This window comes from Lathamus discolor, chromosome 4 (assembly GCF_037157495.1).
Source record: "Lathamus discolor isolate bLatDis1 chromosome 4, bLatDis1.hap1, whole genome shotgun sequence".
NCBI classification, from domain to species: Eukaryota; Metazoa; Chordata; class Aves; order Psittaciformes; family Psittacidae; genus Lathamus; species Lathamus discolor.
The window spans coordinates 105,630,402-105,647,139 of record NC_088887.1 but is presented as its reverse complement, the minus strand read 5'-3'; the positions used below and the strand labels follow the sequence as shown (position 1 = coordinate 105,647,139).

Sequence of the window (16,738 nt, the reverse complement as noted above, 5' to 3'; positions counted from 1 at the left end):
GGAGTGGGAACTCCCTCGCTCCTGGCTCCGAACATGACACAGACCAAGGGGTGAGTGAAGTGCCAAGGTGAATGCATAGGGCACAGCAAGGAAGAGACCTCCTGATGGTGTTACGGGTCCTCCTTCAGCAGCTGCATGGATACAGTGTGGGTACACACACATATAGAAGATCCAAGAGCAAATAAATAGCACCTGAGATTAAAGTAAGTATGAAACTAAATCTGTTAGTGCTGCAAATTCTTTGCTGCCTTTTATTTTCCTGAAATAGTTCACTGAAGATGAAGCTGTGCGGCTTTGCCAGTTTCCATAAATGTTTTACTACCTCTGAATCCGTGCAATTGAGAGTTCAGCTGAGATTGAATGAAAACCCCGTGACCAAAGAAACTGTTTAGCGTTCAGTGGTTGGACTTGTTTTGAGACTAGCCTTAAAATGCTGCTTTTTATGTGCCACAAAAAGAACACAAGGCACTGTATTAGTTTTCTGTTAATTAGAAGTAAACTAGGTGGGCATATAGCAAATATGATTAGTGAGCAGAAGTTAGTCACTGTATTTTGATGATTTTATCGGCATTACAGGGTAAATAGCCCAGTAGCTTTGAGTGCTTGATGATATTTTACATGTGTAAATATCTCTTGCATCACATAATATTGTTAGTCTGTGTCTTCTGATTTGGGAAGGGCACAACTGTGCTACTCACAGATTTACAGATTTTAGTTCAGAATCAGCTCTGGCACTTTGATCCAGATCTTACTGCTTGATGATATATTAAAACAAGAGTACAGGGGATGAAAAGGTCTGTCTCTCACATCTTGCCTGCAGTGAACCAGCCCATCTGCAAAGGAGCTGCCTGGATGGGTTTTTAGCTGTATAGCCAGTAGAGCACTGCTCTAGAAATTTGTTGTGGTGCTGATTACAAAACTGATTTTCATCTTTATGTTTTTCATAACATGGCTGGCTGTTGCTGTTTATTCTTCCAGCATTGATTCTTGCTTTAAATAACAGTTCCCTTCCTGACAATGTATCAATGACAGCTGCTGCATCCTATCTGTGTTCCTTTTGCAAAACTAAACAGCTGCTGTTCTCCAGGTAGCATCTTTGTGCTCAGAGCAAAGCACATTAGATTCCGAGCAGATAATCCAGCTCTATGTGTGTGCTATGCTTTAAAGTCCACGAGGATGCAGACTGAATGGAAGAGCTTACTGCCAGAGTAGAGATCTGAGCATGCAGACAGAGCAAGAGGTTAACAGGGTTCCAAGGCTGATGAAGTTTGCACTACTGTGCACAAACAGTGCAGATGTTTACAGGGAGATGCTGGAGCTGCACAGTGAAGGAAAGTGCGGTGAAACCATGGGGCTCATTAAGAAAGCAAATGCTGGGAACGGAGTGGAAAGAAGGTTTGGATCACCTGCTGGGGCCAGAATGCCTCCAGCTCGTGTTTCCTAGAGAAGCTGAAGAAGCCTTCAGGAGATGTTTATCTCTGGACGTGGGTCTGTATTGCTCTTTTACATAAATGACTATTAAAAGGGGCTTCTCTGATGCCCACGGTGGGGCTTGGGAGCACCTGGTGAGGCGGCATCTGCCTGCTCCTGTGTACAGAAATGGGCTGTGGCCCTGGTAACTGGTCCTGTTGCAGAACCTGTCAATGCAGATGCCAGAGGTGGCGAGCTGAAGAGTGGGAAAACCCCAAGTTATTTTATATTCTTTTAGTGGAGTGTGTGTGCTCAACCTCATTGGCTTAGAGGGTGGCCTGTATTTTTTATGTATAAAGTACGTATTTGAGCTTTTATACAGTGTTTAACAGTTCTTCATACCATAACCACCTTTTGTGTAGGTTGTTTTATTTTTCTATATCCCTGTTTTCACTGGCTCACTCTTTCTATCGGTGTCACAGAGAAAGAGATTTAAGTGACAGAGAAGGCTGTGAGAAAGAAGTTGAGCATTTGAATTTCCTAATATAGCACTTTATTCCAGTGACTGTCCCTCTGCCTTCAAGCCTGCCTTTGCCAGGGCAGGATAAGATTTTAAATGCTTTGTGCTGCAGCACCATAAGTGTTATCTTTAAGGGGCATTATCTCCAGCCCAAACTTAAGCGGTTCCTGAGACCAAATATCTTCTACACCTGTGGCTGTTCAGGAAAAGCAGTGACAATGCTATTAATTTGATGGTGGAATCATACCGGGTTTGAAGTTTTTGTCCCCTCTCAGTCTTTCCCTTCAGCCTGAAACGGGAGCAACCCAGACTGTTTTCCCACCATCTTCCTTACATGCACTGCAGGAACTTTACCCCTCGGCTGAGACCCGTTTCTCCTCCTTTAGGTCATCCTTCCACGCAGATGGGGCAAGTCTTGCAGGGGAGAAGCTTGTGCGGGGGAATGAGCCAAATCTCCCTTATAAAACACGCAGCCCGGCCCTTGCCTCCCCCAGCACGGGAGGCGGTTTGCGTTCTCCCGCCCCGGGACACGTGCGGGCCTTACCATGAGCAATGTTCTCCACGCTGTGCGCGTTTTGATGCAGGAACCGGGGAAACTGACGTCAGACAAGACAAAAAAAACAAAAGACGACTGAAAAAGTTAGTGTTTCCGCCCGGTTTCGAACCGGGGACCTTTCGCGTGTTAGGCGAATGTGATAACCACTACACTACGGAAACTGCCCTTGGAAGGCGTTGTTCCTGCGGCCGCCTTTGACCGAGCGCAAGGGTCGTGGAGGCGCAGCACCGATTCCCCTCCGCCGGCAGAGGACTAGGGAAGACTCCTCCTGCAGGAGGGAGAGGCTGGGGCTGTGCGGGGATCTCCGGCAGCTCCCGGCGGTATAAGGGCAGGGCAGGGCAGGCCGGACCCAGCGGGGGAGGAAAAAGACCCGAACACCATAAAAAGTCACCTCCCGTCCCTGGGTGGGCTCGAACCACCAACCTTTCGGTTAACAGCCGAACGCGCTAACCGATTGCGCCACAGAGACACGCTGCGAGCGGTGTCCCCCAAGTGGCTGCTGATGGCCGCACACCCGGGTCCTCTTGTCGCCCGCGCAAACCCGCGCAGTTGCGCGCTGCGCTGCTGCCGTCCTTGCAGCGCGCTGCGGCTGCGGGGGCGGGCGTGGTGCCTCTTCCAGCAATACCAGATAGACTGGTTGTGACCAGAGACCAGAGCAACAGAAGGCGAAATGCACCCCACAGTGGTCAAAGACCTTTGGTAGTTGTTTGCAAGAGCTAATGGAAAGTGGAAGCACTGGCAGACATGAGTCAGTGCGAAAGAAACATCTCAAAGGGGAGCAGAGCGGAAGACCCAGGAATCTGCTGCCCAGGCAGTCTCGCTTCCGCTCTATAAAGTCTATAAACGAATTATTAAGCAATCAATGTTCAGCCATCTAAAAGGTGTTAAGGTGATAACAGCAGCTAACGTGAGCTGTGAAAAACAAGTCGTGCCAAAGGAGTGTGATTTGTCCTCAGGAATGCCAGGTCTCAGAGACAGAGGAGAAAGGCTGGTGTAACCTGCACCTGAATAAATCCATTGGCCATAGTACCTACAAGCGCTGAGGGAGCTGGTAGATGTCATTGCAAGGTCATTCATCATAGTTGATCATGGCAACTGGGAGAAGAGCCCCAGGGCTGGGGAAAAGCACATGTCACCCCCATCTTCAATAAGGCCAAGAAGGGTGACCTAGGAAGCTTCAGGCTGGTCAGCTTCACTTTGATCCCTGGGAAGGTGATGGATCAGCTAATCCTGGAAATGGTCTTCAGGCACATCAGGGACAAAGAAATGATCAGTAGTCAACACGGCTTCACCAAGGCAAGCTGTGCTTAACCAACTTGATAAACTTCCAAGATGAAGTGGTTGGCCAGGTAGCTGAGAAGGTGGCGGTGGATATTGTCTACCTGGACTTCAGTAAGGCATTTGACACTGTCTCCTGTAAGATCCTCGCAGAGAAGCTGTGTATGTATGGGTTGGATAAGAAGATGGTGAGGTGGATTGAAGACTGGCTGAACAGTTGGGCCCAGAGGGTGGTCATCAGTGGCTAGATCTAGTTGGAGGCCAGTAAACTAGTGATGTAGCCAGGGATCAAAGCTGCTCAACATCTCCATTAATGATGTAAATGATGGGGCAAGAGTGTATCCTCAGTAAGTTTGCAGACAACACCAGACTCAGAGGAGTGGCTGATACACCAAAGAGTCATGGTGCCGTCCAGAGGGACCTTGACGGGCTGGAGAAATGGGCTGACAGGTTCCTCATGGAGTTCAACAAGAAGTGCAAGGTCCTGCAGCTGGGGACAAACCCCATGCACCAGTACATGCTAGGTGCTCTCAGCTGGAAAGCAGCTTGGCAGAAAGTCGAACAAGAGCCAACAATGGGCCTTTGTGACAAATGCAGCGAATGATGCCCCGGGCTGCATTACACTAAGCACTGCCAGCAGGCTGGGGAGGGGATCCTTCCCCTCTGTTCAGCACTGGAGAGGCCAGTTCTGGGTTCCCCAGTACAAGAGACACAGACTGCTGGTAATGCTCCGGCAAAGGGCTGTGGAGATGATGAAGGGACTGGAGCATCTCCTGTGAAAGAAGGCTGAGAGAGCTGAGACTTCTCAGCCTGGAGAAGGCTCGGGGAGACCTTACCAATGTGTATAAATACCCGTGCAGCTTGCTGTAGGTGGCTCTGCTTGAGCAGCAGGGTTGGAGGAGATGACATCCAGAGGTCCTTTCCAGCCTCAGCTCTCCTGTGACTGTGATTCTCCTCCTGTGACAGGGTGATTGTTCCCTGTGCTGTCTGGTGGCTGCCACCACGGTGACGCCTCATGGTATCACAATGGCTGCTGAGAACCTGCTGCTTGGGAGCAAGGGAGGGAAGGATGACAGAGAGGAAATCCCCACGAGGTGGTTTCGCCGCTCACTGGACACTGCACAAACCCTACTCATCAGTAACTTCCTGGGAAACTGGGGGGCTGTGTGTGTGTGCGCCAAAAAAGCTCCAGTAAGGTCTGTCTTGGCCCTGCTCAAGTCTTCAATCTCCCAATGGCAGAGAAAACACCAAATGTGCCCATGTTGTTTTCCAGCATCCTGGCAGAGGGGCTCAGATTCGTATTGGTCTTGCTCCATTGCGCAGCTCTCCAGGGTCAACCCACTGAAATATAATGAAGATAAACCTAAATAACCACTCTGGGGAAGGCAAGCACACAAACTCTGTTACATGGGGCTGCAGAAATGAACCCAAGGGTGAAGCGCAGCCACAAGGATGTCAGCAGTAAGGGCAAACTTTACTCAGTAGGGTGGTGGGTGAGGAGGAGGCTGTGCCGGGGCCCTGATGGATTTTGGGCTATGTCTTCAAGCAGTGTGTTTTCAGCTGAATGTGTACAAATGTAGGATGTTGTCTCCTACATAGCAAGGAAGAAGTCAAAGAAGTCAGGGCAATGTGGAGAAAGAGGGGTTTCCCGGGCAGCACTCTGACTGCTCCCACAGCGTCATTCTCCTGGCCATGCAAAATGAAGACAGCATTTAAACCACTGCAGCACTGCCCTTTTCTTTGTGTTGCACTTCACATTTCCAGCTCTGTTCATGCTCTCCTTGCGGTTTTGTCAGGCCTTGGAAGGGATGCTGAAGCAGACTGATGTGACAGCACATAGTCACACACACTATGTGTGTAAGTACTATGTTGGTTATGTGGTGCTTTAAGTTTGCAATGCACAGTGCTAATATGAACCAACCAGTCCAAAGGGCTTGTGTCCTGTTGCATGTATGATAAAGCATGAGAGCTGTGTGTTGCGTGACAGTTACACACAGAAACTTCACAGAAGCAGCTTTTATTTTATTAGGAGATGCCCTTTCACTGGAGTCCTTGCAGCTGAGTGCTGAGCAGAGTGCATGAGAGGAGAGATGAGCATCCCAACATGTATTTATAGATCCGTGTACCCAGTCCCTTCCCCTTCAGTGTAAAAGCAGCCCTACAGAAGGATTATCTTGACTAGCTGCTCAAGATTTCCAGAGGAGGGGATTCAACGTGCAGAAAGCCTTGCAGCTCAACTGGAAAATCTCGCTGGCTTTGCACATTTTCATGAGCGTCACAGCCCACTGTGGCAAGGTTATCTTCCTCAGACAGGAAGATGTGGATGTCACACAGCAATGTGGTGAGTGGAAGGGCTGGGATCTGACAGCAGCTGCTGAAGTACCTGTGCCTGGAGAGCATGGACCACACTGGGTGTTACAGCAAGCGCAGGCACGTCTGTCCCTCGCCCCTTTTTTTGCCTACTTGAGAAAATCCCGTATTTTGAATAGGGATATGATGGAGGTGTCTTGCACTGATCTTTTTCCCAGGTGAACAGGGTTTTCCAGTGTTGCCAACTTCACTTGACCCAGTGTATCCCGCAAAAGGAGACACAAGAGCCATCCAATGGAGGGAACTATTTAATGTGTAGCTGTGGCAGAAGCTGTTTGCAGAATCATTTTGGCCCCATCTTAGCCCTCCCTTGCCAAGGCAATTCCCCAATTCGCAAAATCATTACCAGAACCTCCTTTCATCCAGCAGCTACTCCAGTGCCAGAGTATGAAATGACAACGTTCCCCCTGCAAGGGGGTTCTGTTCTGCTGGACTCTGTTTACAAGTGTTGCTATGCTGCGGTAAAGGCAAGGGACGTCTTCCTCCATATCCCTCACACTTTTTTTATTTCCGCTGCTTTTCCTCAAGCAGAGCACTCAGGTGATGTTACACTGATAAAAACACAAAACCCTGCAGTTCTTATTTTCAGGCAGCCATACCAGACTGATTCTGTCTGGCAAAGCTGTCTTCTCCCTGCACACCCCCAGATCAGCTTAGCAAGCCCTGGAGTTGATGTCATGTGTTTCTTTTTGCAGGGAGAAGGGTGAAGCCCTGTTCCCCTCCTCTCATATGTGAGGGATGACTTTAGGGTGAGCTTTGGCAAGAGGAAGTAGTGAGCTGGGTTTCCAGTGGTGCTGCCAGCAGATCCTGCAGTGCCAAGAGGTGCCAGGGACTGGAAGGGGCAGAGCAGGAGAGCAAAGCAGGGGTGAGGATATGGTGAGAGGCGCTGAGCAGCAGCAAAGAGCAGGATGAGGAGGAAGTGAAGGCATTGGCAGCTCAGCCCTTGACCTGGCCAGCACATGGGTGTGGGCTGGGAGCTCGGGTCAGCCAGCTTGGAAACCCGCTGGCATAAACTCCTCCTATGGGGGTTTTTAGCATTATGGTGACTTCAAACCTTAGCAGCCTCATTCCTACCCCCTTTAACATGAGAGTCCTGATGAACTGAAGCCACCTTTGGGAAGTCTTTGAAAGCACGGAAGCGTGTGTGTGCAAGCTGGAGCAGATCTCGGAGCGGGCTCATCTGCGTTCACTGTCCCTTGTAAGTCAAAAGCAAGCTGCAGGCTGTAAAACAGGTAGAAGAAAGTGAAGGATCAGTGCCTGCTGTGGGAGGATGACCGGGAGTCCTGCTGCCGTATGTCCAGGCACAGGTCCTTTCTTCACAGTCACAGTGCTGGACTCTGCTTGGACAATATTCCTCCTTTGCTTTAATTCCATAACCACTTTCAGGTGACCGATTTTCCTCCTCCGAAGATTAGTGGAAGCTTAGCATTTAATACCATCCTTAAATACCAGCTATGATCCTGTGCTCAGTAGACCTCAAAACATGAACTTTGATGCTCAAGTAAGAAAAGACCATTTTGTGGGAAAACCAGAATAAAAACATTCTCAAAGTGCTGTTGGGCTTCTCTCTTTGTTCTTGGGTTTGTTCTTTTGTTGGTTTGTGTTTTCTTTTCCTAAAGCAAATTTGCCAAGTGTTAAAACCAGGCCAAATCTAAACCTTGATACATTTATAGCCTTGCTCCTCACACAGCTGTGTCTGGATGGGCTGTATGGAAGGTTCTCCCAGAAGGACAGCTTTTTCCTATTGAGTTAAGAGTAAGTCAGAACTCACAACGTTAATCACCTGCCTCTCAGACAGCGTGTTTCTTTGTATTTGCTTGTGCCCAAAGTACCTCAGTGTTTTCCATATCTAATAATGCAGATGACAATAATTTGCATGATAGACAGGATAAGAGCTGTAGATAAATGCATCCCTGCTGAACAAGGTGGATTTTGCAGCTTGGCTCCTGCTGGGAACTCCTACCAGTCTGTGTTCCATCCAGAGAGAGGTCACCGGTTATACTGTCATGGTCTGGATGCTAGGTGGCACTCAGACCTTCCGGCTACCATGTGGTGGAGTAGAAACAGAAAGATGGGGCAGAAGTTGTCCAGGGCTCAGGATGGTGAAAATACTACTTGAGTGAGTATTAAATCCCTACTACAGGCAAGCATTTCTGGAAGGCTTTTCCATATCAGAATATGGGCAAAAGGGAGCAGAGGAGTTAGGGGCAGCAAGTGATGTGCACTTTGGATGAGGATGCTTTCCACTGATCTGACAGAAGCTATGGGACTTTCTACAGATGTCCAGCACTGCAGCCTGTGCTTCTCTGCTGTCACCGGGTCAAAGCTGAGGCGTGAACATTGTGTAGCAGTTATGTTCAGCTGTACTGGGGGTTGACTACTAAAAATGGGGTACAACTGTGAAGCCTGAGCCTGCTGAATGCTGGCAGGTGTCATAGTCTTCCAAGGAGTTGTCGATACAGATATATTCCTACATTCTATATCCTCTCAGATCACAGACACCTAACCTCTTGCTTCTCTGGGCTTCATTTGTGTATGACGAGTGAGCGAGCCTGTGGCTCTGCTTCTCTGACAGGCACCTGAGTGCAGGGTGAAGCGCTGCCACTCTCCTGTGAAGCCGCAGGAAGTGTTAATGATTCAAGTTAAGAAAGACCTCCACTTCCTCCTTCAGGGCTTGTTGGGCTGGGCTGCCAAAGAGGCTGCAGTGTCCGCACTGGCAGCCACAGGCAAAATGGACCAGGAAACCCTGGGAAGCGTTGTCCTCCTCGCCATTGTCACCTTGATAAGTGTTGTCCAGAATGGTAAGACAAAAGTAAGGATTTGCTTACGGGCTAAAGGGGACATGAGAAAAGTTCAGGATGATGTATGCTGATCTGAAATTTGGATAGATAATCTCTGGTTATAACTGTGTGTATGCTTAGACATGACTTTGGCTTTAGAAATGAAATGATTTCCTAAACATGTAATTTTCCGTGCTGTTGTTGCAGTACCTTGGCAGTCGCATGGTCCTAGTCCATATTCTGGAGTGAGTTTGTTATACAGATGTCAGCTAATGAAAAGACTAACATGCTGGGGTACCCTGTGACAACATACATTTCAATTTGATGAGTGAGACTTTCTTCCCTGGCTGAAGTCCCTAATGTGGGCAGGCAGAGCTGACCTCCAGCCAGAGACTTGCCACCGTGGTGAGGGGGCTGGGGCTCCGGTGGACTGTGATGGGTCAGACCTTCACACAGAGCTGGACGAAGGGGTCACAGTTGCACCAACTCATCCGAGGACTGTTTGTGTTATTTGTGGGCAGGCAACTCTATTGCTTTCCTGCATCTGCAGGTCCTGCAGTCCAGCTAATCTTAATTAACTGCAGTCCCAAGAACACTGCGTATTTCCTGTAATGGAGAAGTTTCTTTCTTTTTCAGCTGTTATTCAGACCTCTATAGTCCCTACGATTCTTTAGGGTCTTTTAACTAAAACAACAGGTTTCTCTTCTCATTTTAATTTTATCATCATCTCTTGCAAGTCCTTAAGCAATTTAGCAGGAAATTCTGCCCAGAATACAGAGAAGGGAGTGTGTTTTACCCCAGGTACACTGAGATAGCCCAGGTTCAAGGGGAGCCAGCAGTGAGCTGAGGGGTTGATGAACATGCAAGCAATCTTCTGTGAAGGCTTCTTGGTAGGAATGGGAGATTCCCAACAAGTGCAAACTCAACATAGTTCAATCCTAGTAAATGGGCTATTCTTGGGCTGCTGCAGAGAGGGGAAGTGGTGGCAGCCTCAACATAAGCCTGGCTGCCAGAAAGTAAAACCAGAAAAGTGGTGTGGACTGGTTGGGTTTCGACATAGGCACTAAATACGACATGGTTTAACCCAGTGCTGGTTTCTGGTAAATGCACGGTGTGTGACATTGCCTGAATACAGCCTGCTGGGATCAGAGCGCGTACCACCGTAAGTGCCAGATACACATTTCTTGCTATTTAACCAAATGACTTTACATGCCAGGTTTTTCCCCTCTCACTCTGAAGCGTGGGCATTTGCCTTCCAGCCTGCCACACGTTTTCATCTAATGAAATCCGCCTGTGAGATTATTGACCCCGCTGCTGCAAGCGGGCAGTGCAACACTTGGCAGAGGACTTAGCGTGCCAAGCACGAGTGGCACAAAGCTCTGAATCATGATTTCAGACCTTGCATCATCTGATTTCCTCCTCCCAGGCTTTCTGTCTAGAAAGACTGGACTGATAGAAAGTCCTGCAACAAATGTAGTAACTAAGGTGGCATACATGCTTGTCAGGAGATATCAGTTGTACTGAACTCTTGCTGTGGCTTTGGTTCAGCAAAGAGCTTGGGCATCTGCTTGACTGTCTTTAAGTACAAGAAGTCAGCACCATGTAAATTAAGATTTATATGCTTTTCTGCATCTGGTGCAGGATTAGAAAACAGTTTAGGTGAAAGCTAGATGTGGGTTGTGGTGCTGCCCCAGTCTGACGTCCATTTACTGTCATCTTATTCATATTGGGAATCTCCAGATCCTACAGAACAACTTGTGAGGCCGGATGCTGCTCATTCTCACACGTAGCTTTCGGTTTTGTTCTTGCATCAGAGGGATGTTGCAATTCAGAAGCTTTTGGGGTACATCAGTGGTCATCACTGAGCAGATCGGGCACTCACTAGGTTGAAGCATCAGTGGATGGTTTCTATTGGCATGAACTTGTGAAACAGCCAGGCTTGGACTGAACTCTTGAACATTAACTTCACCAGAGTGGGACTGCGATGACTCAGGCTCAGGGCAGCCTGAGCAGCTTTGGAGCTTCAGGGCATCATCTCCTGGTGTAGCTGAGCTGAATCAAACTCCTCAGTTCCAGCCCTGCTCTGTTTACTCATGTCATTTCACCTGGGAAATCACCCTCTTGTCTTGAGGTTCAGAGTAAAGAGTAGGAAGGAAATATAACCATGGGGTTGCAAGCTGCTTCACGCTGTAGCCTCCCGTTTCCCCAGTGCCAGGTTAACAGGAGCCCAACATTGCTGAGATAGGAGCACAGCCCTGCAGCAGGGACCACCCCTGGATGTGATCTGTCAGCTCTGCTCTGGCCCTTTGCAGTGCTTCAGCCCTTTAGGCAGGTTAATAACCCTATGCCAGAGGCTTAGGTCATGAGTGGATGAAGATGCTGAGAGCTCTCGATAGCTGTGCCACTGGACAGTGTCTGCTCTGGGTCCTCCAGGGCCAGGTACTCCAGGCACCAACCAGTGCACCGTGCTGGTGGCAGTGAGAGGGTCTGCAGCCTGGCTCACATGGAGACATTGGCTTAAACCACTGCAGGTTTTCCTGGAGAAAGACTGTGCATACTCAGGGAATCACTCAGTCTTGGAAAGCACTCGGTCGCTTTTAGTGAAGGCAATGAACATACAAAATACCTACCTACGGTATCAGTAAGGGGAAAAGTGAGGTGAATCTTCAGATTCCAGGGGTGAAATCCTGCAGCATATCACTGTACACTTCTATTGTTATAATAATCTTTCCTGGCATGTTATGTTTTATATATATATATATATATGGCTAATATTCTAAACCATGAAGTGCTTCGGGTACACTGTGATGGGATGCACAACAATACAAAGCTTGCAGCTGGTAGCCTGCCAGGGCTCTCTCTCTGCTGTATTTAGACACATGATGGATGGTCTCTGGTTTAGTGTCATCAGATAAAATGTGTTAGTCAAGCGCATGATACATTATCTTGAAGTGCTGCAGTTTTGCAGCATCTAAGACCCTGACACAACACTGTTGTTTAAAAGGGGGATACAGGCAGGATGGTCACACAGAGATCAGGCATGAGGACCAGGTTCTCAATGGGCTTTTCTGGGAAATGAACCAGAGCTGCAGGACATGCCTGGGTATTGTTAGAAGAGTAGATTCCCTTGTCTCTTTGATTCGTTACAGAGTGAGAGTTGGGGTTGGCAGCTCTGGCTGGCAACAGACACATGGGGATGTCTGAGGTGGCGCTGCGCTGAACGCTTGCACAGATGCTTTGATTATACCTTGGTGACCGAGTGAGCATGCTGGCCACATCCTGCACCTCCACACACCCGTGTCCTCTCCTGCCATTCACCCTGGGTGTTCTTGAGAACAGAGCTGCGACCACAAAGACCAGCTTCTGCAATATCTCCAAATAATATCTCAGAATACTCTGTGGTTCTTTAACAGCTTTTTTTGCGAGCAAAGTGGAGCATGAAAGCAAATACTGCAATAGCAAGGGGTTCCAGCGACCAGGATCCTCCGCCTTCGATCGCGTCTACACTGCCAAGTGAGTAGGCAAGCCCTGAGGAGCCGGTGGGGGAAGAGAGGGGTCCGTCTCGCTCTTCATTAGGGTTTAAAACAAACACTTTTGGAGTCAAAAGGTGGGCTCCCAATGCCCTCAAATGAAGGATTCATCTGCAATCCCTTGCTGTGTGCATTGCAGCAGTGTTCAGACCTGTAGTTCTCTAATATGTTTGCTGGTGAACCCATCTCCCTTCTGGACACTGTGCTGTGTTTATGCTGGACTTTCAGCCCTTTGAGTACAACATCCCTCATTTGGGAGCCATCTCACCCAGCAGCAGCTAATGCTGGAATGGTGATGATGCAAGAGCAGCCAGTGTCCTGGGGCTCTGTGGCTCTAAAGGAAAGAGCTGGCAGGACACCAACTCACTGAGGAGCAGGTCGGTGGCAGAGCTCACACAAACCCCTTGGTCCACAGCAGCTCCCTCGGCACGTGGCTCTCCACTTTGTACCTCTTGTCTTTGACATCCCTTCAGGGAGAGAAAAGGAAAGATAATTCCAACCCAGAAGAGAAAAAAATCAAACACTTTTTATTACCTGTGAAGTACTGACGATGTGTTTGAAACTGGATGGGATGTCCAACTCCTGCCCTTCACAGGTGCCCAAACTCTGCCCAGGGCAAAGTGCTTCCCTCTCAGAAAGCACTCCCAGCCAAAGGAGGCAGCTGGAAATCATTCCTGTTCCCCTGCAAAAACACGTGTGAGACACTCCTATTTGCAGTGCGATTTTCCTTTTGTTGGTTCCATGCAGCTTTCAATGCCAGTAACATGATTAATGTCACTTAATTACAAGGATTTTCCAGGCCAGTAAAGCACACAGCACCTATTATACACGTGCCTTGATCAAACAGGTTAGAGGAAAGCTTTCCCAGGTGCCAGGCATGTGCGCGGGGCGGTTTGTTTTCCTCACCAGGCAGGACAAGGGCATCCATTATCCGAGTGAGGGAACAGGGAAGCAGAGGTGCGGGTGAGGCAGCGCCGTGTTCAGGCACGTCAGGCGGTAAAAGCCCACCTGCAGTAGTTACCGCAGCCCAAATCCGCAGTTTGCTGGTGAAACGCGTTGGGTTTGTTTCTATTTCCCCATGTTCTGATTTCTCTTGTGTAATTCCCTCCCCAGCCAGAACTGCGGACACGCGTACCCCACGTTCCTCGCTGTGCTCTGGTGCGCTGGACTTCTCTGCAGCCCAGGTAACACTCATTGATTGTTTTTCCCTTCCACCTCGCCCCGCTTTCAGCAAGGCACGGTGAGTGCTTTGGAGGTAATTCCCCTCCTGCACCCTTCTGGTGTGGTTTATGCCAACTGATGTGTTCCCAGACGTGATTCAGGACAGTTCAGGCCAGGGGCATTTCCCATATAGGCATTACAGATGGGATCCCTCTGTTCTGGGTGAACAGTTTAGTACTTGGATGCTAGATGCCGCGTTGTTCACCTTCATGACTAGAAATGGGCTCATTTGATTACACTGCCAGGGCTGCAGCCCTTCCCAGTGCTGAGGGCAGCCCAGGAATATTTACCTGCATTTCTACGATCTCCTTCAATGCGAGTTTGCCTGAGGTTAGGATGAGCACCTTTCTGAGGTCCGTGGCTATTATTTTTGGAAAAGGGGAGCTTCTGACCAGAAGAAGAGAGTGTTTTGCCTGCGAGTGTGGGGAAAGCTAGAAGTGAGGAGACAGCCCTTATTTATATGCTCAGAGATGAGTACTGGACCAAAGTATAGTCCTCCGCATGCTCGTAGAGAAGTGCATCTACCAGCTGCCTTTTACTTCTGCTAAAGACAGTGCCTGAGCCAACACCCTCCTTCCTGAGCCTGACATGGCCGCACTGTGTTTCCAGTGGGGGTGAGTGTGTGCTGTGCAGCGGGCACAGCTGTGGGCAGGATTGTACCCACATGGCCTTTAGAAAAGCCGGAGCAAGGGCCAGGCAAGCGCTCTGTTTCCCATGCACAGGTCTCCGTCCTGCTTCCAACACTCATCCCATAACCCAGGGCTGCAGGTTCCAGTTTCCCGGTCCAGCGCAGGCGGCAGCTGGGAACAGTACATACAGTGAGACCTGGGCTGGTGTTTGTAACATCTTGTCTTACCCTTTACCCAGCTCCTGCCGCCTTTGCCGGCCTGATGTACCTGTTTGTGAGGCAGAAGTACTTTGTGGGCTACCTGGGGGAGAGGACGCAGAGGTAAGGACTTGAGAGCCTCTTCATCAAATCGGGGATGTAGCAGCAGTGCAGCTGGATGCTGCCACTTCCACAGGCACAGCTGCCGGCTCGCCGTGCTGCCTGCAATGGCTGCTTGCATGGGATGGTACAGAAAAGCCCACATCTTCTGGGAGGAGCTGTGGGAGACGTGGGAGGTGCTGTGGCTCTGGGCTGAGGGGGGCTGCGGGAGCAGAGCCACTGCTTCAGCGGCTCCTGCTCATGCCTCTGTGAACACACGTGTTTGTGTGTTTGTGCTGCTCTTTGCACAAAATCATCCTTCCATATCACAAAAGCTCATTACACAATGCGGAACAAGATTGTCCCGCAGACTGTGACAGCAGAGAAGACATACAAGTCCCCCTGAATGGCCACTTTGGTAAGCAGCAGCCTATGCTGAGCACAGGAGACCAGAGCCAGGCCCAAATGGATGCAGAAAAAGGCACTGAAGACCTTGCAACTGCCTTGAAATAACAGACAGAGAGGAAATTTGCCCAATCCATCTCAGCCACAAGGTCTTTCAGCAGGTCTCAACAACAGAGTCCAAAGTCTGAGGACTGCTTGCGTGAGGTGACATGCATTGATGTTAAATGGCTTTTTCCCTTTTCTATCTCCTCAGCACTCCGGGTCACTTGTTTGGAAAGCGCATCATTTTGTTCCTGTTCCTCATGTCCGTGGCTGGAATACTCAACTACTATCTCATCTTCTTTTTTGGAAGTGACTTTGAAGTGCACATAAAAACCATAACCAGCGCGATCTCTCCGTTGTTGCTCATACCCTAGCTCCCCACAGCACTGAGGGGGTCAGCATGCTTAATGTATTGATACCCAGAAGCAGCCATAATTCAACTGTTTAAGAAATGAACCCATAACCCTTTTAGATTGCTGTAAATCTCATGCTTGATGGGCTTTGTAGCTTGATTTAACCTTGCTTTTTCCTTCAGGAAAAAGATTTATCGTGAGCACTTGGCATGCCCACAGAATGGTAACATCTTCCAGCTAATTCTTTGGAGTTTTTTTCTCTAAACTGCAGTTTGTGAGCTGATTGCATGACTGGAAGGGGCATTGTATGCTTGCTTTGTAACTGTGTTGTACTTGGCTTCTGCTCCAAGACCCAGGAGCCCCGCGGTGTTGTTCCTGACCAATGGCTTCTGCAGTTGTCCTCATGCACAATTCAGAGCCTTTCGCCAGCATCCCGCACACCTGGGCCCAGCAAAGGCATGGACCAGCCTCTTCACCTACCCTTCCCCTCCCACTTGTTGGTGACCAAGCTCCTGCTGCTGCAGGGCAGCAAATTGGCCTCTGTCTGGTCTTCCTTGATAAATATTCATGTGTGTAATGCTCTTGACACTGGTCTCATCTACTCTTCAGCCTTTTTGCTCTTCCAGAGCAAAGGATTGTTGAGTGGAAAGGGTTGTTGAGTAAATGAGGAGCTGGAGTATCAACAGAGGGGTTGGATTTGATTCGCTTGGCCTTGTTTAATAAAACAGTATAAAAGGAAGAAATCTGTTTGCTCCCATCTTCTATGCCTGGTGCATGATCTGTGTGCTCCACAGCCCAGCAGCTGGCTGGTAAGCAGAGTGAGAGCAGCAGCACCGGGCTCATTGCAGCCCTGCATAGACATGAGTTTAACAGCTCCCTCTCTATGAGCAAGTTCAGCGTTCTGCCTCTGTCTCTAACAATGTGCCCATACAAGTCCATACCAAGGAGCAACTGGATTAGAGAAGAGGACTGAGGTAGGCAAACAGGCCGGTGCAATCTTTCTAAGCATTGCTACCGTATGAGTGCTTAAGCTTTTAAGCCTGTCTGATTGCTGTATGCAGGGTGGATAAAGCTGTATTTTATGACTCCTTTGGGAGGGACAGAGACTCCTTGCTCTGCGAGAAGAGGGTTTGCAGAGCTGTTGGCAAAAGCAGGCACAGAAAGCCGCCCGCCTTTGTCCCACTGCAAGGCTGGTGCCCTTTTGTCGCTGCCTGATGGGGCAGAGGCACTTGTCCACGGCCTCTCTCCTCTGCACCATTCACACTGCCAAAATAACATACATGGGCTTTTTCAATCTTCTGCAGGGATTTTAGATGTGAAAGATTAATAATAAACATATTTATTACAG

General features: G+C 49.1%; 1 protein-coding gene and 2 non-coding genes across 3 annotated transcripts; 1 reads left to right on the top strand and 2 right to left on the bottom strand.

The window, feature by feature from the left end:
• Positions 1 to 2,574: 2,574 nt before the first annotated feature.
• Positions 2,575 to 2,647, bottom strand: TRNAV-AAC (transfer RNA valine (anticodon AAC)). Its single transcript has one exon. It is a non-coding gene; the product is annotated as a tRNA-Val (tRNA).
• A 234-nt stretch (positions 2,648 to 2,881) lies between these two features.
• TRNAN-GUU (transfer RNA asparagine (anticodon GUU)) lies at positions 2,882 to 2,955 on the bottom strand. The gene has a single exon. It is a non-coding gene; the product is annotated as a tRNA-Asn (tRNA).
• A 5,838-nt stretch (positions 2,956 to 8,793) lies between these two features.
• Positions 8,794 to 16,133, top strand: ALOX5AP (arachidonate 5-lipoxygenase activating protein). Its single transcript, XM_065678428.1, has 5 exons — positions 8,794 to 8,935; positions 12,328 to 12,427; positions 13,558 to 13,628; positions 14,533 to 14,614; positions 15,249 to 16,133. The coding sequence occupies exons 1-5, from the start codon at positions 8,866 to 8,868 to the stop codon at positions 15,409 to 15,411; spliced, it is 486 nt and encodes a 161-aa protein (XP_065534500.1). The 5' UTR covers positions 8,794 to 8,865; the 3' UTR covers positions 15,412 to 16,133.
• The last annotated feature ends 605 nt before the right edge of the window (positions 16,134 to 16,738 follow it).

Coding starts and splice junctions, on each gene's coding strand:
- ALOX5AP (XM_065678428.1), top strand. CDS start 8,866: ATGGACCAGGAAACCCTGGGAAGCGTTGTCCTCCTCGCCATTGTCACC. Junction 12,428..13,557: donor GATCGCGTCTACACTGCCAA/GTGAGTAGGCAA, acceptor TTCCCTCCCCAG/CCAGAACTGCGGACACGCGT. Junction 14,615..15,248: donor CTGGGGGAGAGGACGCAGAG/GTAAGGACTTGA, acceptor CTATCTCCTCAG/CACTCCGGGTCACTTGTTTG.